The following is a 24,279-nucleotide window of genomic DNA, read 5'->3' as shown; positions in this document are numbered from 1 at the left end:
GTGTATAGCAAAGTGATTCAGTTTTTTAAAAATATATATATATATGTATTTTTTTTCAGGTTATTTTCCATTATAGGTTATTATAAGATATTGAATATTGTTCCCTGTTTTATACAGTAAATCTTTGTTGCTTATCTACTTTATATATAGTAGTGTGTATCTGTTAATCCTATACTCCTATTTTATCCCTCCCCCTCTTCCCTCTTTGGTAATCATAAGTTTATTTTCTGTGTCTGTGAGTCTTTCTCTTTTGTATATAGATTCACTTATATTATTTTTTAGATTCCACATATAGGTGATATCATATATTTGTCTTTCTCTTTCTGACTTACTTCACTTAGCATGATATTCTCTAGGTCTACCCATGTTGCTGCAAATGGCAATTTCATTCTTTTTTATGGCTGAGTAATATTCCATTGTATATATAAACCACATCTTATTAAACCAACCGTCTGTTGATGGGCATTTGGGTTGTTTCCATGTCTTGGCTATTGTAAATAGTGAACATTTGGGTGTATGTACCTTTTTGAATTAGAGTTTTTGTCTTTTTTGGATATATGCCCAGGAGTAGGATTGCTGGATCATATGGTAGCTCTATTTTTAGTTTTTTAAGGAACCTCCATACTGTTCTCCACAGTGGCTGTACCTATTTACATTCCCACTAACAGTGTAGGAGGGTTCCCTTTTCTCCCCACCTTTTCCAGCATTTGTTTTTTTAAATTTTTAATTTTTTTTGAAGTATAGTTGATTTACAGTGCTGTGCCAATCTCTGCTGTACAGCAAAGTGACTCAGTTATACACACAGAGACATTCTTTTTTTTATATTCTTTTCCATTATGGTTTTTTCAAGCATTTGTTGTTTGTAGACTTCTTGATGATAGCCATTCTTACCACTGTGAGGTGATACCTCATCGTGGTTTCCATTTACATTTCTCTGATGGTTAGCAATGTTGAGCATCTTTTCATGTGTCTGTTTGCCATCTGTATATCTTCTTTGGAGAAGTGTCTATTTAGGTCTTTCGCCCACAAAATGCATTATTCCTTAATAGCAATCCGAAATAATTCTAACTTCATGTGTTTCAATTCTTGCTAGATTTTCAATACATCATACCATGAGCCACCACCAGATGGATATGAAAATGTTAAAAATATTGTACCACCCTATAATGCCTTTTCACCGCAGGGCACACCAGAGGTAAAATAAAAGACATTTTTTATTCAACTCTTTAAACCTTTTTTAAAAAAACCTATGTAGAGGACTAAAACCAAGATTAGGTGGGTCATACATGCTAATTCATACTTGGAGGCTTGATGCTATATACAGCCTTCCTAAAAATAATTTTTAAAAAAGAAAAACATAAAGAAAATAAATACATGAAAATTGGACCCTGATTAGCAGATGCCACTCTGAAATAATTAAGAAACTGGTGAACAGGGCTTTAATTCAGTAAGGGCAATAGGTGGTTTTCAAGCTTTTTTCCTTTGTTCATAGTCTGACTTTGTTACAGATTTATAGATCTGAATTTATAAATCATACCACAGAAATTCTTAAATTAATACCATGGTTGGAAATCAAACATAGTTAGGATTTTAAAAATTACTTTTATTTATCCTATTTCCCATGGCTCAGGATATGCTAATAATTTCCTCAAGACAGAGCACACTGTCTAAAATGTTTTACATATTGTCTTTTTTTTTTTTTTTAACTTTCAGGATACTGAAATATTTTTAAAGACTTCTACAGAATTAGCATGGATCTGTTTATTAAGCCCAAGACAGGAAAGATAACTTTTGATGATGCAGTATTGCAGAGCAAACTTATTCTTTGGTTTTCTCTTTAATTATAGCAGTATTATGTATTTTTTCTTTTGTTTTATTTTTGTTTTCCTACAGGGGGAGCTTGTTTATGTGAACTACGCTCGTACTGAAGACTTTTTCAAACTAGAAAGAGAGATGAACATCAACTGCACTGGAAAAATTGTTATTGCAAGATATGGGAAAATCTTCAGAGGAAATAAAGTATTGTGTTATTTGCTTTTCTAGAGGGAAAAAGATAGGATATAACCTGTGAATATAAATGATCAGCTTGCATTATGGTTTCCAAAATTGCTATATATATATATATGTAAATTTGCTGTTTTCATGGTTTCACAGAAAATCCTGGTTTATTTTTGAGGTTTTTTTGTTTGTTTGTTTGTTTGCTACCTCACATATCTAGAAAGGGAAATTATTCTTAATAGTTTTATTACCAAAGCAATGTTTTTTTTTATTTAATTGAAGAAATTTTATATAACCTAAAAAATGAAAATCTCCCATGTATTACTCAATTTCATTGCCCAGACATAATCAATCTTAACGGTCTTTCCAGGCCTATGAAATATGAATATATTATATGAATATAAATATATGTCTCCATATACTCATATTACATAATTTTTTTTTTTACAAAGAGGGCATTAGTTACTATATACTGTATAACTTTATTTTTTCACTCAATAATAACTCAAGGGTATTCTTCCATGTCAACACATTGAGAGTTGTATAATGAAGTGGTTAAGAGTATAGGTAGCTAGATCCATACAACCTGGGGTCTGATCTGGTCTGGGCCCCCTATTCTCTAGATCTTTTCCTGTGAGCAAGTTAGTTAACCTCTCTGTGCCAGTGTTTCCTCATATATGAAATAGGAATGCTAATAATAACACTATTCTCTTAGAATCCACAGTAGGATTAATCGACTTTAAGTTTGAAAGCGCTTAGGATAGTTACCTGTACTTAGTAATTTCTTGGTAACTGCTTATCAAGTAAATACCTCATTACTTTAGATGGCTATGTAATATTTCACAGAATTGATAAGCAGTTTATTTAACCATTGCTCTGTTGACAGATCCTTGGCTTGTCTTAAATTTGTTACTATTACAAATAATTATATTGTTAGCATCTTTGTCCATATGTACTTGAACATTCGTGTGAAGATTTTTGTAATATAGATTCATTCCTAGAAGTTGAATGACTAAATCATAGTGCACAGTTGACTCTTGAACAACACAGATTTGAACTGCATGGGTCCACTTATACGTGGATATTTTTCAATAATAAGTAGTACAATACTACATGGCTGGACGTTGGTTAAATCCGCGGATGCAGAGGAATGGCGGATACAGAGGGCCAACTATAAGTTATTCTTGGATTAACCCTGCATTGTTCAAGGGTCAATTGTATATTATTTCAAAAGTTTGATGGGCATCATCGAGTTGTGCCAGATTTTACTCTTTCTAATATTATAAAAGAGTGCTTTCTGAATACTGGAAAGTGTTTTAGTTGACTGATAGTTATCTATCTTTCGCGATAATACTTCTGGTAATAAAGAATTCAGTATCTTACAGGATAGATTTTCCTATTTGTGGTCAGTTTGAATTGTTAGAAAAATGTTTACAAAACACTATGGGCAATGTTTCACACACTATGACTGTTCTGTGTAGAATTTTATGTTTTATGTTATGTTATGTTATTTATTTTTTGACCACACAGCGTGGCTTGTGGTATCTTAGCTCCCCAACCAGGGATTGAACCTGGGCCCTCTGCAGTGAGACTGCAGAGTGTTAACAGTGGACCGCCAGGGACTTCACCTGTGTAGAATTTTAAATTAGTTTAGTTCCACAAATATTTACATCATGCTTACTCTATGATGTACTAAATGTTGGAGGGTGGATAGTTAAAAGTGAGTAAGACAGGGTCCCTGTTCTCAAAAACAGCCTCAATGTAGTAGGGGAGAAAGATGTTTAAAAGGTATTTTATAATGATTTAATCCATCTTGTAATATAATTATATACAAAATATAGAAGACGTACCAAGAAGGGAGACATTAATTTTGCAGTTTTAGGGATAATAGGAATGCTTCACAGAAAAGGCAATAACTTGTTTGGAGTTATGTTGAATAATGAGAGTTGTTAAGTCTACCAAGACAGAAATTGTATTCAAGGCAAAGAGAACTGAATGTGTAACAGTGTGATGATAAAACAGTGTGTAAATTTCCTTATGTCATTAAATTGATTTTATCTTAGATTGGTAAATCAGTCATTTTCCATTTCTACATTATGGGTTGCACATTGCCCCTGTAGGTTAAAAATGCCATGTTAGCAAGAGCCAAAGGAATCATCTTGTACTCAGATCCAGCTGACTACTCTGCCCCTGGGGTACAGCCATACCCAAAAGGATGGAACCTTCCTGGAACTGCAGCCCAGAGAGGGAATGTGTTAAACTTGAATGGTGCTGGTGACCCGCTCACTCCAGGCTATCCAGCTAAAGGTAATAGATAAGCCTGTTATGGTCCACTCATTTTTGCAAAAATATTACTTGCCCTTATAGAAGGCATAAAAGCAAGCAAGCATCTATAGAATAACATTAAAACAGTGTGCAATTATATTTTGGATTGCTATTGCTAGGAATTCAAAAGCATTTCCCTTTTATTTCAGTTTTAAATTTTCATGAAGTGTGGACATGGAGAGGGGAAGGGGTCAGTTCAATTCTCTCTCTACCTTTAGTAGAGGTTCAGAAACACAGATTCTCATGTCCAAAGTAATATTACTCTTACCAAACCAGAACTTGGAGTTTCTGAATTGTCTAATGATTTTATTCTTCTGTAGATCACGTATTTCTATTTTTAAAAATACCAGTGGGTTTTTTGTGTTATTTAATATGTGAAATGTGAAAATTTTGACATCTGCATAACCATATCCACAATCAAGATAATGAACATATCCATTACCCAAAAAAGTTTCCTCTCATCTTTTTGTAAAGCCTTCCTCTCAGCCCTACCCCCTCCCTGCCAATCCCTAGGAAATCATTGATTTGCTTTCTGTCAGTATAGTTATTTTGAGATTCATTTATGTTGATGTCTGTGTCAGTATTTCATTTCTTTTTTTTGCTGAATGGTATTCCATTGAACGGATACTCTACAGTTTGTTTATTCATTTACTTTTTGTTGGAAATTTGGATTGCTTTAAGTTTTGGAGATATTACACATAAAGCTGCTATGAACAGTTGTATGCAAGTCTTTATATGTACATATGTTTTTATTTCTCTTGAGTAAATACATAGAAATGGCATGGCTGGATAATATGATAGATGATTTTCAAATTGTTTTCCAAATTGGTTGTACCATTTTATATTGCAGCAGCTGTGTATGAGTGTTCCAGCTGCTACACCGTTGTCAACACTTAGTATGGTCAATCTTGTTAACTTTACGTTCTAATAGATATGTACATCCTCCAAGTTACAATTCTTTTTCAAAGTTTTGGTAGCTATTCTAGGTCCTTCCCATGTGAATTTTAGAACCAACTTATCAATTTCTACCAAAAAGTCTCCTGGGAGGTTGGTTTGAGATTGAGTTAAACCTAGAGATCAGTTTGAGCAGAACTGACGTTTTAAAAATATTGAATCTTCTGATCCATGAATATGGCACAACTCTCCATTTACTTAGGTATTCTTTACTTTCTCTCAGCATGTTTGTAGTTTCACTGTACAGACCATGCATGTATATTTTCACATTTATCCATAATAATTTCAAAGTTTTATGCTGTTTTAAATTACATTTTAAATTTCAATTTCCAGTTGCTCATTGCTAGTAAATAGAAATGTTATTTTATTTTTAGAAGAAATATATTGATCTTGTATTATGAAAACTTGTTAAACTAATTCGTTCTACTAGGTTTTTGTGGATTCTATCAGAGTTTTTGCATAGATGATCATGTCATCAGCAAATAAAGACAGTTTTATTTCTTTGTTTCTAATCTGGGTGCCTTTTCTTTTCTTTTCTTATTGTAGCGTCTGGTACCTCTAGAACATTGCCGAAAAAAGTCGTTAGAGCAGATATCCTTGCCATGTTCCTGCCCCAAAGACTGTCCTAGTCTTTCTCTGTTAAGTATGATAGTAGCTGTATATTTTTTATAGATTCTTTTTATCAGATTGAGGAAGTTCACTTCTAAAGTGCTACGAGTTTTTATCTTAGCACATTTATCTCATTTCACTAGCAATATGTACTGGATTTTGTCAAATGCTTTTTTTTATTTTTTTATTTTTGGCTGTGTTGGGTCTTCGTTGCTATGCACGGGCTTTCTCTAGTTGCGGCGAGCTGGGGCTACTCTTCCTTGTGGTGTGTGGGCTTCTCATTGCAGTGACTTCTCTTGTTGCGGAGCATGGGCTGTAGGCGTGCAGGCTTCAGTAGTTGTGGCTCACGGGCTCTAGAGCGCAAGCTCAGTAGTTGTGGCGCACAGGCTTAGTTGCTCTGCGGCATGTGGGATCTTCCCGGGCCAGGGCTTGAACTCACGTCCCCTGCATTGGCAGGTGGGTTCTTAAGCACTGTGCCACCAGGGAAGCCCCTTGTCAAATGCTTTTACTGCAACTATTGAAATGATCTTAAGTTGTTCTTATTTATGTTTTTTCAATTATACAGATTGATTTTTTTTTTTTTTTTTTTTTTGGCCATGCTGCACAGCTTGCAGGATGTTCCGTGACCAGGTATTGAACCTGGGCCATGGCAGTGAAAGCCCAGAATCCTAACCACTAAGCTACCAGGGGACTCCCCAGATTGATTTTTGAATGTTAAACCAAAACATCCTGGGACAGACTCTACTTGGTCACAATGTATTATTCTTTTCATAGTGTTGGTATATTATTGGATTTTTGCTAAAATTTTATTAAGAATCTGTCTTTAGTAATAAGGGATATCATTTATCCCTTATTGCTATCAATTTATTTTCTTGTAATATCTCTGTCTCATTTTGGTAACAGTAACGTTGGCTTCATGGAATGAGTTAAGAACTATTTCATCTTCATTTTTCTGCAAGTGTTTATATAGAATGGGTTTGATTTTTGTCTGTGAATGTTTGTAGAGTTCTTCAGTGAATCCATATGGGCCTGGTGTTTTTTTTTTGTAGGAATGTTTTTAACTACAAATTCAATTTCTTTAATAGATATATGGCTGTTTAGGTTATCTATTTATTCTTGAGTGAGGTTTGGTAGTTTGTGTTGTTTAAGAATTTTGTCCATTTCATCTAAGTTGTCACATTTATGGGTTTAGAGTTGTTCATAATACATTCTCTCTCTTTCTCTTTCTCTCTCTTTTTCTGCAGGTACTGGAGTGCTAGTCTCATCTTTATTCCTGACATTAGCAATTTATATCTTTTTTCTTCTTTTCCTGATTTGTCTTGCTAGAGATTTATCAATTTTATTAATCCTCTCAGAGAACCAGCTTTGGATTTCATTGATAATCTCCATCATTTTTCTGTTTCCTATTTCTTAGATTTCTGCTCTGATCTTCAGTATATCCTTTCTCCTGCTTATTTTTGCTTTATTTACTCTTCTTTTTTTACTTTCTTAAGTGGAATCTGATGTCACTTGTTTGAAACTTCCCTTTTTTCTTCTTCTTTTTTTTTTTTATAAAGCAATCCCTCCAGGACATTCTTTTTTTTTTATTAATTAATTAATTTTTATTTTTTTTGGCTGTGTTGGGTCTTCGTTTCTGTGTGAGGGCTCTCTCTAGCTGCGGCAAGCGGGGGCCACTCTTCATCGCGGTGCGCGGGCCTCTCACCATCGCGGCCTCTCCCGTTATGGAGCACGGGCTCCAGACGCGCAGGCTCAGCAATCGTGGCTCACGGGCCCAGTTGCTCCGCAGCATGTGGGATCCTCCCAGACCAGGGCTCGAACCCGCGTCCCCTGCACCGGCAGGCAGACTCTCAACCACTGCGCCACCAGGGAAGCCCTTTTCTTCTTCTTTTAAAAAAATATTTATTTATTTATTTATTTGGCTGCTCTGGGTCTTAGTTGCGGCATGCAGGATCTTCGTTGCGGCATATGGGATCTAGTTCCCTGACAGGGATCGAACCTGGGCCCACTGCGTTGGGAACTCAGAGTCTTAACTACTGGACTACCAGGGAAGTCCTGAAACCTCCCTTTTTTCTAAGATAGTGGTAATAATGCTCTAGAGAACTCTATTTTGGCTGAAAGCTGAAGTCCCAATTAGGTTTTAAGTCTGACAATACTTTTCATCTTCCTTTAAGGAGAATATTGTTACTGTTTGAGTAAGAACCTTATCACTTATTCACTCAATATCTCATAAATTCCCTTTAATTTTTCTTTTACAATTCTTTCTAGTTTCAGAATCTGGGATGCATTTTCCAGGTATCTGGTTAACTGAAGCTTCTTTAAGAAGGATTTGAGATATCCTTGAGGAAATAAAATATTCTTGTAAAATTCAAGAGAATTACATGAAATGTCAAAGCAAGTTGGGGAGTCTGTAATCCCTATAATTGATTTTACATTAAACTGTAAATGATTTAATTTCTTACTGTCAAATTAAATAGACCATATTAGATAAAACAATAATTGACTTTTGGGGAACTTTAAATTTTGAATATAATTTTAAACATATAGCTAATCTGCAATAGTAATAAAAGAAATTCCTTTATACCCCTTACTCAGATTCTTCAATCGTTTTCCTCTTATGCAATTGATTTTTGCAGAGTACACCTTCAGACTTGATGTTGAAGAAGGAGTGGGAATCCCTCAAATCCCTGTACATCCCATTGGATATAATGATGCAGAAATATTATTACGGTATAGTTTTCTAGTTGGATTTGAGAATAAGATATTTTACACTAGTATGTCCATTTTCTCTTCTAAAACGAATATGTTTTGTATCAGAATGACTCCTAAAATAGGAAGAACAGACCACATCTTCTTTTTTTTCCATAAGAGAAGAGCAGTCAGTTTAATGACTAAGAAATAATAAGAAAACATTACTTTGTTTGCTACAAATGAAAGTCTCAAAAGCAAAACTATGTCCAAAGATAAAAATACTGATTTGAGATTTTTCAAGTAGTTAGATTTTCTTAGATCTTCATTTGATATTTGTATTTGACCTGCATTTTAAAAATGTGGTAATGTCCACCACTTACCAGATGTGTGAACTTATACCAGTTACTCAATCTTTCTCTGACTCAGTTTCCTTCTCTGTAAAATGAAGACAGAAATAGTTTCTCCCTGACAGAGTTATTATGAGAAGTAGATGAGATCATGTATATAAAGTATCTATAATATGATATTCAATTAATGTTTGTTATTATTGTATTGTATAGCTGTGTTGCTTTTCAAATCACCTAACTTCTATTTTTGTTTAATGTATGTACCAATACAATTTGATAATTGCTTTGTGAGTGGCTACTATGTAATCAGCAGCTTTTCTAGAAATTTCTTCTCTTTAACACAGTCATGAATTTCACATGTTCAGGATTTCTTGGACCTAATGCTTCCCTATGTAAATAATTAAAGTCAGAAGTAGAAAGGCTGATGCTTCCTATTTCCCCTCACTATCTTGGTTGGTTTTTTTCTCCTTAGCTCTTTTTGTTTTTTTGCCCATGCTGTGCGGCTTGCGGGATCTTAGTTCCCCGACCTGGGACTGAACTCAGGCCCAGGCAGTGAAAGTGCCGAGTCCTAACCACTGGACCGCCAGGGAATTCCTCTCCTTGGCTCTTATCAGTAATATATTAAACATTTTCCTTATTTATCTCAGTTATGGCTCTCTCACTAGAATGTAAGCTCCACAAGGCAAGGAAATTTTATAGTACCTGGCACTTAGTAAATCCTCAATATATACTTGTTAAATGAATGAGTGAAATATCTCATCATCACACTTTATGATTTCTTCTAAGAAATTGTGATGCTCAGCATTTTTCTGTCATTTTTGTGTTCTCTTGACAGCTATTTGGGAGGAACTGCTCCACCAGATGAGAGCTGGAAGGGAAGTCTTAAGGTGAATTATAATATCGGGCCTGGCTTCATAGGGCGTGATTCTTTCAGGTAATTTTATGTTAACTTTAGTATCCTAGAAAAGGTTTACATGTTTAATGGAAAAACGTCAAGATAAATATTCTGCCAGATATATTTTGCTTATCTTTTTCTCATTTTTCATAATGAATAATTATTTTATATTGCTTAAGAATTACTTATGGAATGATGTATTAAATTCTTCTTCCAACAGTGATATCACAACATTTGTTTTGTAAATCTCAAAAATTACATTTGAGTTATAGGTTTAACATTTTAACTTCCCTCTTCACCTAACCTTTTTAAGTTTTTCAGATAACTGTCAAAACGCTATGCATGTGAAGCACTAGGTTAACCTGAGGGAAGGAGTAAAAGAGAAGAGAGAAAGGAGCCAACCTTTGTTGATCACTTCCTGTGTGGGTGGGTTAGATGAGTTAAAATGGGTAAGCAGGTAACTACTGTAAGGCTCAATACACTTAGCATTTTGGCTATTATTGTTATTAACCCACGAGAGCACTTCGAGGAGTGATCACAGAATATGTGTTCATTGAGCTTAATTCTACAGAAAAAATAAGTATCAAGATAGGCAGGAAATGCCAGCGGCAGAGAACAGCTTATACAGAGTTGCAGAACATCATGACATGATCAGAACTTTAAGTACTTTGATTTGCTTGAAATGTAGAGAGGAAGGGAAACTTAACACTGATAAATCAGAGAAAATATAGCTGTTTTTATTAAGCTAAAATGATTAAATCAGTCTTGTTTGCTAACAATTTACTTTAACAATGTGAAATTGTATTCTTAGAATGTTTTTTAATTTCTGTAAGAGTTTTTTTTTTTTATTTCTGAACTTTTAAAGTATTAGAAGTTCAATTTTATTTTATGGGGATTTTAGAAATATTTTTATATAAGTGCTTATTTATCTCTATCTCTCAATTAGAATGGAGTTCTTTTAAGATAAGAGACTTTATTGTCTAATTATTAATACTCTCTAGAGGCACACAATGAAAGATATAGGCCTTTCTGATTTATAAACAGAAACATACAGAGAAATCAATAAACATATAGCTTCAATCACAGTTCAAGAGTAAACTCAGAAACAGAACATTTACCTGGTCAAGATATCAAAAAAATGTTCACCTTCACCATGGGCACAAAATCCTATTTGATTTTAGCTCAAAATGGGCAGATACACAAATTTTTTTAAAAAATTGCTAAAAACAAGACTATGTATGTCATTTCTCACCCAAAAGAGATCTTGATAATCTATGGATCCATTTACAGAGATTACCAAATGACAAGGCATGAAACCTTAAATTCTTAAACATTGCTACCACAAATAGGGAATAATTTACCTACTGTAAGCAAACTAGAAACATAAACAAAACACAGAATCAACAGAAAAAAATTAAGTTAGAGATACAGAGATTCAGCAAAGTTAAAATTCTATTGCTGCTTGGGATTTACATCTGAGAGCCAAAAGAAGACATGTCTGGTTTTAAGCTGCCCATTCTTGGTTCTTCAAGCAGAGCCCATGTACATCTCAGTGGGACTTCCAAAAATGATAAAGGATTTTTTTTTAAGTAAAACCATAATTCTCATACAAATATAAACTGAACATGTGTAAAAATTTTATTTAATGCATTAGTTAATAAGGGGACCAGAAAGGAGTTAAAACTGGTTCAAAGGAGAATTCAAAGATGATACAAAAAATGAGCTCCTTAGGAATGCTGAAATGAGTGTGCTTAATAGCTGAAAAACTGATTTCTTCCACATTGGGGGAGGGAAGTCAATTGAACGTTCACTAGAGAAATTGTGCATTTCAGTGGGCGTGAATTATTTGTATTACTACATTACTACAAGTTAAGTTCTGTCACTACAGAGTTGTAAAATAGTCTAGTCAAAGATAATGATAGGCAGAGGTAACTCTGATGGTTGAGCTAAGGTTGTTCTCAGTTTTTCCATACAGGAGTATATTCATTCAATTCACAATTATTTACTGAGCATTTACTATACCCCTGGTACCATTCTGGGTACTGGGGATTCATCAGTGTACAAAACAGGCAAAAATCCCTGCCCTGTGGAGCCTACATTCTGAAGTTTAGTTTATTTGGAACATGATGAGTTTGAGGTGATAACAGGACAAACAAATACAGTTGACCCTCAAACAACACAGGGGTTAGGGGCACCAGCCCACCGCCTGGCAAAAATCTGCGTATTACTTTACAGTTAGCCCTCCATATCTGAGGTTTCACATCTGTGTATTCAAACAGCTGCAGATCATGTAACACTGTAATGCATATTTAGTGAAAAACATCCACGTGTAAGGGCACTTATGCAGTTCAAACCCATGCTGTTCAAGGGTCAACTGTAGATAATTCTTTTTTTTTCTTTGTGCATAATCTCTATTTCAAATATTTGTTAAAATACCATTAGATTAGATCAAGAACAAAGACAAGAGCGAAGATCATCCCCTGCAGAAACTTAGGAACTATGTACAGAACTTTAAGGAATAGAGGACAACACTTTAGCTGAAACCTGCCTGCTGACCAGAGAAGGGTGTTCTGAATGGACTCAGCAAAGAAAAGGAAATCAGGCTGTTACCGAAGTCTAAGCTCTACTGCTCGCTGTACGAACAGCCGATAATCGAGAGATGAGTTGCTGGGGCAAGGAATAGCTACTTTATTCGGAAAGCCAGCAGACCGAGAAGATGGCGTGCCCCAAAGAACCATCTTGCCTGCGTTAGAATTCAGGCTCCTTTCATACTAAAAGGGGAGGGAGTAAAGTCAAACATTTCCTGGTTCCTGTCAGCCTGCAGAGGGGATGTGTTAATTTCTTCCTCCCTGCAGTCATTCACTGGTGGGCCTGGTCAGGTTGTTTCCTGTGAGCTTAAAAAAAGGAATTTTAGCTTAATGTTCATTACCTGGGAAGCAGGGCTCCCAGAGATGGGCCATTATGTATAATTTAAGCTTATAGGCAACATCCCTTAATGAATAACTTGTAATAGAGTACAAGAAGTATTACAAGGCAGGGAAGGAAAGGTGCCCATCTGAATCAAACTTCAGTTGCCATCAGGGCAAGTCGTGTAATGGTCACAGATGGGAGGCCCTGTGTTTGGAAGGTTCAGATACAGCACAGGGGTTCTATGTGTTTTTATGGCTACACCCCTGGCTGAGGTGCCTTTAGGTCATTGTCACTCAAATTCCTGGCCAGCCAAACTCCCACAGCAAAGAGTCCCAAACTGAGCATCAAATTTCTCTGGAAGTCATTCCTATTGGTGGTGAAGCAGTAGACACCCCAAAGCCAATCTCCCAAGTTGTCCGGAATTTCAGAATTTCAGGAACTTTATTTGCTGAGCCCACATCGTTCACACTGACCCCACTGGAAGCCATAGCAGCACCTCTCTAGATAATTCTTTTAGGTACTCCTGGAGTCAATGATACTAAAAACCAGAAAGATATAAGGATTAAAGATGTAGATGAGCTTCTTTGAGAATCTGAGCAGAGAGCCAGTTTATTTTCATGTTTAGATTAAAATAGATTTTTTTCCTCATTCCTCATTGTTACAGTATTCTTTACTTAATTTTCTTCATTTAATGACATACATCAATGAAGCTGGCTTTCTTACTAATAGATCTTAGGTTCATATACTTAGAAACACATGCTAAAGAGTATTTTTGCTATTAATTTTTATCATTCAGTAGTAGAAACAAATCTCTTACTTAATGTCTTAAAATGCAAGACAACACCCATTGATTAGTTTTCCCCCAAAGGCACTTTTATTTGAATACTGCGCATGAATTACATATGCATTCAGAAGCACAGTGTACTTTTAGGGGGAGAAAAACCAGAATTTGCACTTAATATACAGGATTTGACTTGTTTGTTCTTCCATTCAAAAATGAAGTACTAAGTAGGTTCCCTGCCCACCTCCTGTAAGCCCACCATAGATTAAAAACTTTTGTTCCTTTGTGAAAAAAGAGGGTCAACATTTTCCCATGTCATTTTGGATTTATAAAATGTGAATGGCATTTTTTTCTGACTTTCTGAGCTTGCTTGTACTTTCCCGTGAATTCTAATTTGGTTAATTATAATTGATGAATGAATATTTAAAAGGCAGGCCCAAATCAGAATCAACAGTGATGACCTGGAAAAGTTTCATCGTATAGTTGTCTTGTACATTTTAGCAGGTGCTTCTCAAATTGCCATTTAACAATAGAATTTATCATGTTTCTTATAGGCAACATTCAGTCAGCCCTTTAACAATGTACTGATAGACTTTCTCAGTAATCTTGGGAAATGTTACCGAATAGCAGGAATTAATATAAATATAAAACACATTAAAAATAAGCTTCTTTGGCCTTTAATAGATAATGGACTGTCTCCCTTATTTTTGTAATTGTATAGGGTGTATTTAAAAATTTTAGAATGAATACCCAAGACATGTTTAATAATAGAATATTTTGAACTTTAAATAAATATCAACAGTAGAACTATGAGGGAGGAAAAATATAAAATATTGATATTTGGTTTTTAAAATTTGTCTCTAAGGAGCATGCTTAAGTATACAGGAGTAACCTGTCATGATGTCTGCAACTTACTTGCAAGTGATTCAACAATATTACAATTATTGAATTTATGTGGTGGGTATTTGGGAATTTATTGTCCTATTACACAGTTTTCTGTACTTTTGAGATTTCTCATAATAAAACATTGGAAGAAAGCTGTTAGACATAATGTTCTATGTGAAGTAATTTGTTCCTTTTGAAATTCTAGGAAGGTTAGAATGCATGTTCATAACATCAATAAAATCACAAGGATTTACAATGTAATTGGAACTATCAGAGGATCTGTGGAACCTGGTGAGTTGGTGGATTATTTTAGACATTTTATTTTTACAAAGATTACAAGAGTAAGAGAAGATAAATTTTCGTCAACAATTGATTTTTTTCTGGCTGATGTGAAACAACTAAATTTGGAATAAGAAAATATAATTCTAAAAGAAGAGTCTACCTATGGTGTTGATTATTTTCTATGGGGAAACTCAAGCGAGAGGAAGTTTAATTTAAAAACATAAATTACTACTCTTTATAATGTATTCAAAGTTGTAGTTCTTTTGAACACATTTTTTCCCAGACAGGTATGTTATTCTGGGAGGTCATCGGGACTCCTGGGTATTTGGAGGTATTGACCCAACCAGTGGGGCTTCTGTTTTGCAAGAAGTTGTTCAGAGTTTTGGCAAACTGATGAGTAGAGGTAAGTAATGTTTCTTTGGTAGGTGATGACAAAAAGTGACTCGCTGAATTTTCCTTTGTTTTTAGGCAGGTGTACCTAACTATGTATGTTAACAATGATTACAGGCTGGAGACCAAGAAGAACTATCATTTTTGCCAGCTGGGATGCAGAAGAATTTGGACTTCTGGGTTCCACAGAATGGGCTGAGGTAAATAAGACAGAGAAGTTCTTATTTTCTTGGTCAACAGGGAACAAATATATGTATCTCTGGATAATCACAGATAGGTTCCATTACCTAATATGGTTTTAATTTGGATAAATACCCAAGAGCATTTAGGAATTAGAGTTTGCTTTTACTATCATATCAGATTGGCAAAACAGAATATCCTCTTAATTATTGGGCTACAAACAAACTTATTTATTATTGTCAAAATATTTTAGTTTCTATTTGTATTTGTTTTGTAAAAAATCTGTTAAGTTCCAAAAGTAGTTAAAACTAGCAGGCTGTTTCTGACAAATGAATTAACTTATGTAAAAACTGATACAGATACTTGGAGTTAATTTTCAAGCTTCTGAAGTTTCCTTGGAGTTCTTCCATCTAAGAGAACATAAGATGTTCTGTTAAGGTGACTATACTTTGATTGTAATTTCACATTTACAGATTCCATGTATAACTGTAACCACAGGTATATTTTACCATTCACAAAAGTTCCTGATTGTTGAGTATAATATGATAATTTTGTAAACTGAGTTACAATTTCAAGGGTTTATTTTTCCTTCAGTTATGATTAATTTTTATTTTCACTGGGTCTTAATGCTTAGTCTTTATGTGTCTCTCCTAGGCCCCCTCTTTCATCTTCTTCCCTTAGCCTCTCTGTTGAGTATCTCTAAGTTCTTAAATGTGCAAGGTAAGCTTGTGCATTTTTATAAAGGCAAGTGCACCATAAAGCACTTTCCCTCCACCATCCTCTATTTATCTTTAATAAGTCCAGATTTTATAGAATTGTTTTAAAGTATGTCTTATAATTCTTGCCATTGTGTCTAGTTTTTAAATGCTTTCCTTCTGACTCCTTTCCTCTTACTTTACTTTAAAATAATAATATGAAATAAATAAATATGGGAGTAAAATCACACACATACAGTTACTTGTGTCACTTATGCTTTATTCCATTTATATTGTGAGGTTTTGTTATTATGTTGGTATTATGAATATGTATTTTGGGATAGACTGTTAATTTAGATGAATCAAATTTCATTAAGGTCATTTACTTTTAGAAATATGTAATTTCTTATGAATGCATGTATATATAAATACATGTCTCTGTTCCTATAATTTCAGCAGCTTAAAATAAAGATAAAATAAATCCAAGATATAATATGCCTTGCATTAATTTAAATATATGTGGGTTAAAAGACAGTTTCAATACTGTTTCCAGTTTTCTACCAGATTCTTGATCACATTCAGCAGCATAGTTACCTTCTTTATTTTTTTTTTTTTATAAATTTATTTATTTATTTTTGGCTGCGCTGGGTCTTCGTTGCTGCGCATAGGCTTTCTCTAGTTGCGGTGAGCAGGGGCTACTGTTTGTTGCGGTGTGTGGGCTTCTCATTGCGGTGGCTTCTCTTGTTGCAGAGCACGGGTTCTAGGCGCATGGGCTTCAGTAGTTGTGGCACGTGGGCTCAGTAGTTGTGGCGCATGGGCTTAGTTGCTCTGCGGCATGTGGGATCTTCCTGGACCAGGGCTCAAACCCAGGTCCCCTGCATTGGCAGGCGGATTCGTAACCACTGAGCCACCAGGGAAGTCCCACCTTCCTTAAATATAGTTAAGGAACCTTCTTTATTTCTCCTGTAAGTCTGTTATAATGGGAACTGTGACTCTATCTACAGCAGAGTCAGCTCTGATCTGGCCTGTGTGGGCAACTGTAGAGGCAAGAATCCTCATTTGTGTGATAACCACTTACAGCTTTAAATGATTTTATTGTAACATGTTCTTATAGGGTACAAAGCTAGAGGGAAAGAGAAGTAAAGTGGTCTGTCAGCATATTCTCATCTGAGTGTGATGACATTAGTTTTTCTCTGCTTTATTTTTCTTGGATGTGTGTGTGTGTGTGTGTGTGTGAATCAGAGAAAGAGAGAGAGAGAGTACATCTTTTTTTTATTGCCCATCCTTCTTTCCCTCTTGTTTTTTTCTCTATTCTCCTGCTTTTTTGTTCTTTTTCTTCATCATATCTTTTTAAAAAAAAATTTAGATAAATGGAAATTTCCAACTACTCACTTTTAAAATGATAAATTTACATGGGTGTCCAATTTCAGTGGATCTCACACTTTAATGTATGTAAGGATTGCCAGGGATACCTTTTAAAAATTATAGATTTCCAGGCCTTACTTTGAGCAATTCTTATTCAGTAGATCTGGGGTGGGACTGAGATTCCGTGAGGTTTACCCTTCATATTCTGCTGCAGGGGATCAAGGAACCACATTTTCAAAATGCTGTTGCCTCAGGGCTCACTGCTATTGCTATAAACAGTAGCTACAGCATCATAATGTTTTTCTTACTTGTTTTAACTGAATTAATGTTGTCAACCAATCAGATAATTTCTCAGAAATTATTGTCAAAGGCATAGGTATTTGATTTGTAAAGCATCATAATGTTTTTCTTACTTGTTTTAACTGAATTAATGTTGTCAACCAATCAGATAATTTCTCAGAAATTATTGTCAAAGGCATAGGTATTTGATTTATAAAGGTGTTTGTAGACCACTCTTATACTAAATTATTTTTTTTACATTCTCACAATTGTAAATGCTGTGAGTTAAGTAACAACTTTTGCTTCAACTATAGGAGAATGTAAAATCACTTCAGGAGAGAAGCGTTGCTTATATCAACTCAGATTCATCTATAGAAGGTAAATTTTATTTTGGGTTGTTATTAAATAGTATACCATCATTTAAGTCTGTAAATTCAGCTTGTAAACTTTCTAAGATTATCCTCTCCTATGAGACACCTCGATAATACCTCCATTTTCCATTTTTACCAGAGAGAAAATCAATATGATTCATAACTAAGCTATTGATCCTAATTTCTTTAGTATATTTACCATTTGCCTATCTTGGATTACTAGTTAAAACTCTAGTATTTAATTACATTCTTCATGTGGAGATAGTAAAAGGATTGGTCTACAGAATATTTCATACAGAAATACTTCCTGTATGTAATGGAGCAAATTTGAAGTGAGTACAAACTACAGACTACCTTTTGACCCTGACATGTGACATTAATATCTATAGGCTTTCACTGTATTATTATTTCTAGATAAATGTCAAAGCACACTTACTAGCTACTGACATGCTGTAGTCTAATGTCTTGATATATACTATTGAATTGAATGAATGAGGGAATTCCCTGGCCGTCCAGTGGTTAGGACTCAGCGCTTTCACTGACGTGGACCCGGGTTGTATCCCTGGTCGGGGAACTAGGATTCTGCAAGCCGAGCGGCGCAGCCAGGGAAAAAAGAAAAAAAGGCTGAATTGAATGAATGAAGAAAGAATACTGTGGCCTTATCACTTCCTTTGCTAAAGTCTCCTTAAGTGATACTGCCTTACTGAAGGATGAGAGCTGCTGCCTTAGCAGCAAAGTCCACCTATGCCCTCCAATGTCCTAAGTGTGTACCGCAGCCTCTCTCACCCCTGAAGAATTATTTCCACCCTATTTTTAATTCTCTGGGAATGATGCCTTCAATTTGAAGTTTATTATATCTTGTTTATAATTAGAAAATAAAGTTAGAATTAAATAGACTGGATTTTCATTTGGAAGTATTAAAATACTCTGTGTGTCTTATTTATTTTTCAGGCAATTATACTCTCAGAGTTGACTGTACACCCCTTCTTTACCAATTGGTGTATAAACTGACAAAAGAGGTATATAAGTAGTTCTGTCTTAATGTTTTCTGATGAATAGTAAGCGAATAACTTGTTTTCTAAATTAGTGATACATATTTTTAAACTGGAGACACATAGCTGATTGTATTGATATAACTAAGCAGAACAAAATCTTTAATATAATATTTACTTATGTGACATAACTATGAAAATAGTAGCGATAGTTTCTGTCCTAATAATAGTTCTTAATAATTGTATACATTTGTCATAAAGTATGGGGTCTATCATTTCGTCTGGCATAGGCATTTTTATATAACAGGAAGAACGCTGAGCTGGAATGGAAAAGCCTTTGTTTCAAAGATTGCCTTGGCTACTCATTCATTCGTTCATTCAACAAGTGTTTATTACGTGGTTACTATGTATCAGGCCCTATAAAATGAATTCTAGCAGCAGCAATGATAAAAGGACAAGATTACTGAATCCAAATACTTTGTAATCTAGAGAGGATACAGACCTATAAACAGGGAACTATATATATTTCACTAGAATATTGGATACTATATACAATGGAGAACAATTGTGGAACAGAGAAGCTAAAATCCTGGGGCAGCTGGGGAAGTGGGAAAACATTAGAGGATGTTTCCTGAAGAATTAATGGTTGGGCTGTAATATGGAGGATGTGAAGGTAAGGGAGACGCTTTCTCAACAGAGGATGCAGTACCTAAAAAAGATGTGGAGGTATGAAAGAACGTATTTCTTGACCTGTAGGTAACTTAGTGTGACCTAAGCATAAAGTGTTGGTGAAAGGCTGGTACAAAATGGGGCATGACAAATAGGTCAAGGGGTTCAGAAATTTGGTGATGGAGAAATTCAAGAATCTTTAACAAGGTTGTACATTATCATATTTATTCATTTAGAAAGATTACTCTGTGTCAATGTAGTGAATAGGTTAAACTGTAGTAAATCTAAAAGCTAAATGGAAATAATTCCACATGCTTACTTAGCACACAGGAATTTTATAAATATTACTTATTGATATATAAAATACTCTGAAAACTCTAATGTACTCGGAATCTCTAAAAATTATGTAATCTATTCATTAAATATCTGTGTACATCATTAAATAATTACTTGTTATAGGATTTAACTATAGACGTATTTCTTTCAAGTAGGTATCACGTAGATGACAATGTGAAGTAGGTATCACTTTTCTGTAGGTACTATTTCCCAATCTTCCTTAATGTTGCCCTCTCCTTTTCACTGTTAGTGTCTTTAACATCTTATTCTCCCAAATGAGAATCCTCTCATTATTCCCATCACAACTCTCTCACTGTATTGGGTAGCTTATGTCCTTGATCCTTTCATTGGAATGTCCCATAAAAACATCTCATCTGAAAGCAAGTTGTAAAGACAATCTTTATTGGGAGAACCCTTCTCAGGATATGCATTCATGTTCTGTCCTACAGAGGTGGCTCCTGCCTTTGATGTGAGGGATAATAATAATTTCAGGGCCAATAAGCAGAAGTTTCATTCTATCCCCCCTTTGTACAAAGGCAGATGCTTATCTGTGGCCATACAAAAACCCAGTAGAAAAAGGAGACTTTTATCCTCCTAAACTGTTTATTACAATTTTATCAACCCCTAGTGTGTGTTGGCATGGTCAAACCATGCTGGGGAGTGTGGTGGAGAGGGCTGGGCTTAGAGAGAAGGGAACCTACCTGCCTGATAGAAGCAGGAAATGGACAAGGTGTTGAAATAATGGGGGAGAACCAGCAATTATGACAGCACATATAGCTGAAACAGAAAATTCTGATCTTAGCTGTACAGGCCATAGGGACACAGTTCTGGTTGGTGCTAGACCTGGATGGTATGATTCCGGGAAATGAAGAGGATTTTGCAGGGAATTCGGTTCAAGCAGTTTGTAGGAATTGGAGCAGGATCTCAGCTGTTGCAAATTGGCAGAAGCAGAGTACAGAGTAGAACCCAGTCATTTGGCTGGAAATGAGCAGAACATCCCTGAAGCTCCCACAAGCTGGTGGGGAGGGGATGTCTCTGTGGGGTGCCGAGACTGTTTTTAAGCTGAGGACCTCGTATGCTATGTTGAGGGAATAACCAACTCTGTATAAAGGCCTGAGAAGATATCAGAGAAGATATTGTTTGGATTAAGATGGGCACCATTATCCCCATTTCCACATGTGGGAAACTAGGGTTTAAAGAAAGGAAGCAATACACCAAAGGTTTTAATGCTTTCAGCGTTTCATAAGTAGGGTCTGTCTTTGGTCCATTTTTGAACAAAGCAGAGCTGTAAACCAACAAACAAATAAAATGCAGCCAATATGTATGATGATTTTTTTCCCACCACATGCTTCTGCTTTTCTTAGAGTGGAGAAAGAAAAGGAAAGTATAAGTTTGTAAGTATGTGTTTAATGAGGGTAATAAAAAATGTTTATGTATATACATAAGTTCTTAAAATTCCCAACTAGAAACCTGAGGTTATGCAGTTTTTTTAAAACCCATCAAATTCCAACGTTGTTTAAACACAGACTTTCTAAAATAACAGTTCCTCCTCACCCCACCTGCCCTACAAAACCAGGACTCATATTGACAATTTCAAGCTCAGCTTCTTAATGTCTGTCTCCTGCCCTAAGGCCTCACTGTAGGTCATCTTGGACAAAAGCAATTTACTAAAGTAAATATTATATATATAAAGTTTTCTCCCAGTGACTTCCCACTAAAAGAAATCTAAGCTGCCCAACACTGAAGTGATGACACTTGTTAAAAATCTGAAATGCTGGGACTTCCCTGGTGGCGCAGTGGTTAAGAATCTGCCTGCCAACGCAGGGGACATGGGTTCGAGCCCTGGTCCGGGAAGATCCCACATGCCGCAGAGCAACTAAGCCCGTGCGCCACAACTACTGAACCTCCGTGCCACAACTACAGAAGCCCGCATGCCTAGAGCCCATGCTCTGCAACAAAGAGAAGCCACTGTAATGAGAAGCCTGTGCGCTGCAATGAAGAGTAGCCCCTGCTCACCGCAACTAGAGAAAGCCTGTACCCAGCAACGAAGACCCAATGCAGCCAAAAATAAATAAATAAATAAATTAAAAAAAAAAAAATCTGAAATGCTATTAAAAAGTTTACCAGTATAAGCAAGAAATTTTTTCCAAAGGACATGGCAAAATTACAAATAAGTGGGAATTATAAATGAACAAGAATTTGGGCTGGATTTTTTTCGTGCAATTTGCATAAACATATTTCTCTGTAAAGAATATGATACACAAATGTTCACATAGATAAACATAAAAGTTGATATTAACTAACATGTGGTTTTATATTGGCGTAAATTTAGTTGTTCTACCTCTTATTCCCGATATTTGATTTATCTTTCCAGATCTCCAGCCCGGATGATGGTTTTGAGAATAAATCTCTTTATGAAAGCTGGTTAGAAAAGGACCCTTCATCTGAAAATAAAACTTTGCCTAGGTAAATTACTTGTATGTACGTTTTCTACCACAGGATGAGTTGAGTTCCCCTTTGCCCCTTGTATCTCCAGACAGGCAATTCTCAGATGTCTCAACAATTTGAGAGTATTTTTGCAAATTTTTAGTAAAAAATTATTAGCCATTATTTTGCATTCTTGCATAAAATTACATTCAGATATATATTAAGTACATTAATAAATACAATTCAAGTGAAGTAAAAAAACAAATGATGGATTATTTCTTTCTAAACTTATTAAGGTGCATTATCAGTAACTACCAAGTTATGTCTTTACCTTTAATTAGTTTAGATTTTATGTAAGAATTAACTTTTACTTCTCATTTATACAATAGCAGCTTTCTTGTATTTATTTTATGTTTATATTTGTTTTCTACTCCTATACTATTTCTAAAACCAGCTGGTGGTAGCAATTTATAGCTTCATTCCATATTGCAAATAAGTCTTGTGAAAGTTTAAATGTATCTCCATTATGTTTTTTTTTTTTATTACAGGAATATTTTTAAAAATATTTATTTATTTATTTTATTTTTGGCTGCATTGGGTCTTTTTTTTTTTTTTTTAAACATCTTTATTGAAGTATAATTGCTTCACAATGGTGTGTTAGTTTCTGCTTTATAACAAAGTGAATCAGCTACACATATACACACGTTCCCATATCTCCTCCCTCCCACATCTCCCTCCCTCCCACCCTCCCCATCCCACCCCACCAAGCGGTCACAAAGCACCGAGCTGATCTCCCTGTGCTATGTGGCTGCTTCCCACTAGCTATCTATTTTACATTTGGTAGTGTATATATGTCCATGTCACTCTCTCACCCTGTCACATCTCACCCCTCCCCCTCCCCATATCCTCAAGTCCATTCTTTAGTAGGTCTGTGTCTTTATTCCCGTCTTGCCACGAGTTTCTTCATGACCTTTTTTTTTTTTTTTCCTTAGATTCCATATATATGTGTTAGCATACTGTATTTGTTTTTCTCTTTCTGACTTACTTCACTCTGTATGACAGACTCTAACTCCTTCCACCTCATTACAAATACCTCCATTTCATTTCTTTTTATGGCTGAGTAATATTCCATTATATATATGTGCCACATCTTCTTTTTTTTTTTTTTAAATTTATTTATTTATCTATTTATTTATTTTTGGCTGTGTTGGGTCTTTGTTTCTGTGCCAGGGCTTTCTCTAGTTGCGGCAAGCGGGGGCCACTCTTCATCGCGGTGCGCGGGCCTCTCACTATCGCGGCCCTTCCCGTTGCGGAGCACAGGCTCCAGACGCGCAGGCTCAGTAAATTGTGGCTCACGGGCCTAGTTGCTCCATGGCATGTGGGATCTTCCCAGACCAGGGCTCGAACCCGTGTCCCCTGCATTGGCAGGCAGATTCTCAACCACTGCGCCACCAGGGAAGCCCTGCCACATCTTCTTTATCCATTCATCCGATGATGGACATTTAGGTTGCTTCCATGACCTGGCTATTGTAAATAGAGCTGCAATGAACATTTTGGTACATGACTCTTTTTGAATTATGGTTTTCTCAGGGTATATGCCCAGTAGTGGGATTGCTGGGTCGTATGGTAGTTCTATTTTTAGTTTTTTAAGGAACCTCCATACTGTTCTCCATAGTGGCTGTATCAATTTACATTCCCACCAACAGTGCAAGAGGGTTCCCTTTTCTCCACACCCTCTCCAGCATTTATTGTTTGTAGATTTTTTGATGATGGCCATTCTGACCGGTGTGAGATGATACCTCATTGTAGTTTTGATTTGCATTTCTCTAATGATTAAGGATGTTGAGCATTCTTTCATGTGTCTGTTGGCCATCTGTATATCTTCTTTGGAGAAATGTCTA

The 24,279-nt window shown here is 35.5% G+C and overlaps 1 protein-coding gene, 1 long non-coding RNA gene and 1 pseudogene across 7 annotated transcripts in view; 2 read left to right on the top strand and 1 right to left on the bottom strand.

The window, feature by feature from the left end:
- Window positions 1–24,279, top strand: part of LOC118900210 (N-acetylated-alpha-linked acidic dipeptidase 2) — a 140,504-nt gene that overhangs the window by 69,426 nt on the left and 46,799 nt on the right. For 5 of the 6 annotated variants that reach the window (XM_036862570.1, XM_036862569.1, XM_036862566.1 and 2 more), the window contains 11 exons: window positions 1,094–1,195; window positions 1,894–2,019; window positions 4,119–4,305; window positions 8,520–8,613; window positions 9,757–9,855; window positions 14,598–14,683; window positions 14,958–15,077; window positions 15,182–15,264; window positions 17,898–17,961; window positions 18,906–18,973; window positions 22,326–22,417. In XM_036862570.1, coding sequence (XP_036718465.1) covers window positions 1,094–1,195; window positions 1,894–2,019; window positions 4,119–4,305; window positions 8,520–8,613; window positions 9,757–9,855; window positions 14,598–14,683; window positions 14,958–15,077; window positions 15,182–15,264; window positions 17,898–17,961; window positions 18,906–18,973; window positions 22,326–22,417 — 1,121 coding nt within the window. Of the gene's footprint in view, window positions 1–1,093; window positions 1,196–1,893; window positions 2,020–4,118; window positions 4,306–7,876; window positions 8,179–8,519; window positions 8,614–9,756; window positions 9,856–14,597; window positions 14,684–14,957; window positions 15,078–15,181; window positions 15,265–17,897; window positions 17,962–18,905; window positions 18,974–22,325; window positions 22,418–24,279 lie in introns of those variants that run through there. The other variant, XM_036862572.1, reaches the window with a different exon arrangement.
- Window positions 5,825–7,428, top strand: LOC118900217. Its single transcript, XR_005021062.1, has 2 exons — window positions 5,825–5,915; window positions 7,131–7,428. It is a non-coding gene; the product is annotated as an uncharacterized LOC118900217 (long non-coding RNA).
- LOC118900215 lies at window positions 12,710–13,404 on the bottom strand (annotated as a pseudogene).

This window comes from Balaenoptera musculus, chromosome 8 (assembly GCF_009873245.2).
Source record: "Balaenoptera musculus isolate JJ_BM4_2016_0621 chromosome 8, mBalMus1.pri.v3, whole genome shotgun sequence".
NCBI lineage: Eukaryota > Metazoa > Chordata > Mammalia > Artiodactyla > Balaenopteridae > Balaenoptera > Balaenoptera musculus.
The sequence above is the reverse complement of the archived record's forward strand: the minus strand, read 5'-3'. Positions and strand labels throughout refer to the sequence as shown.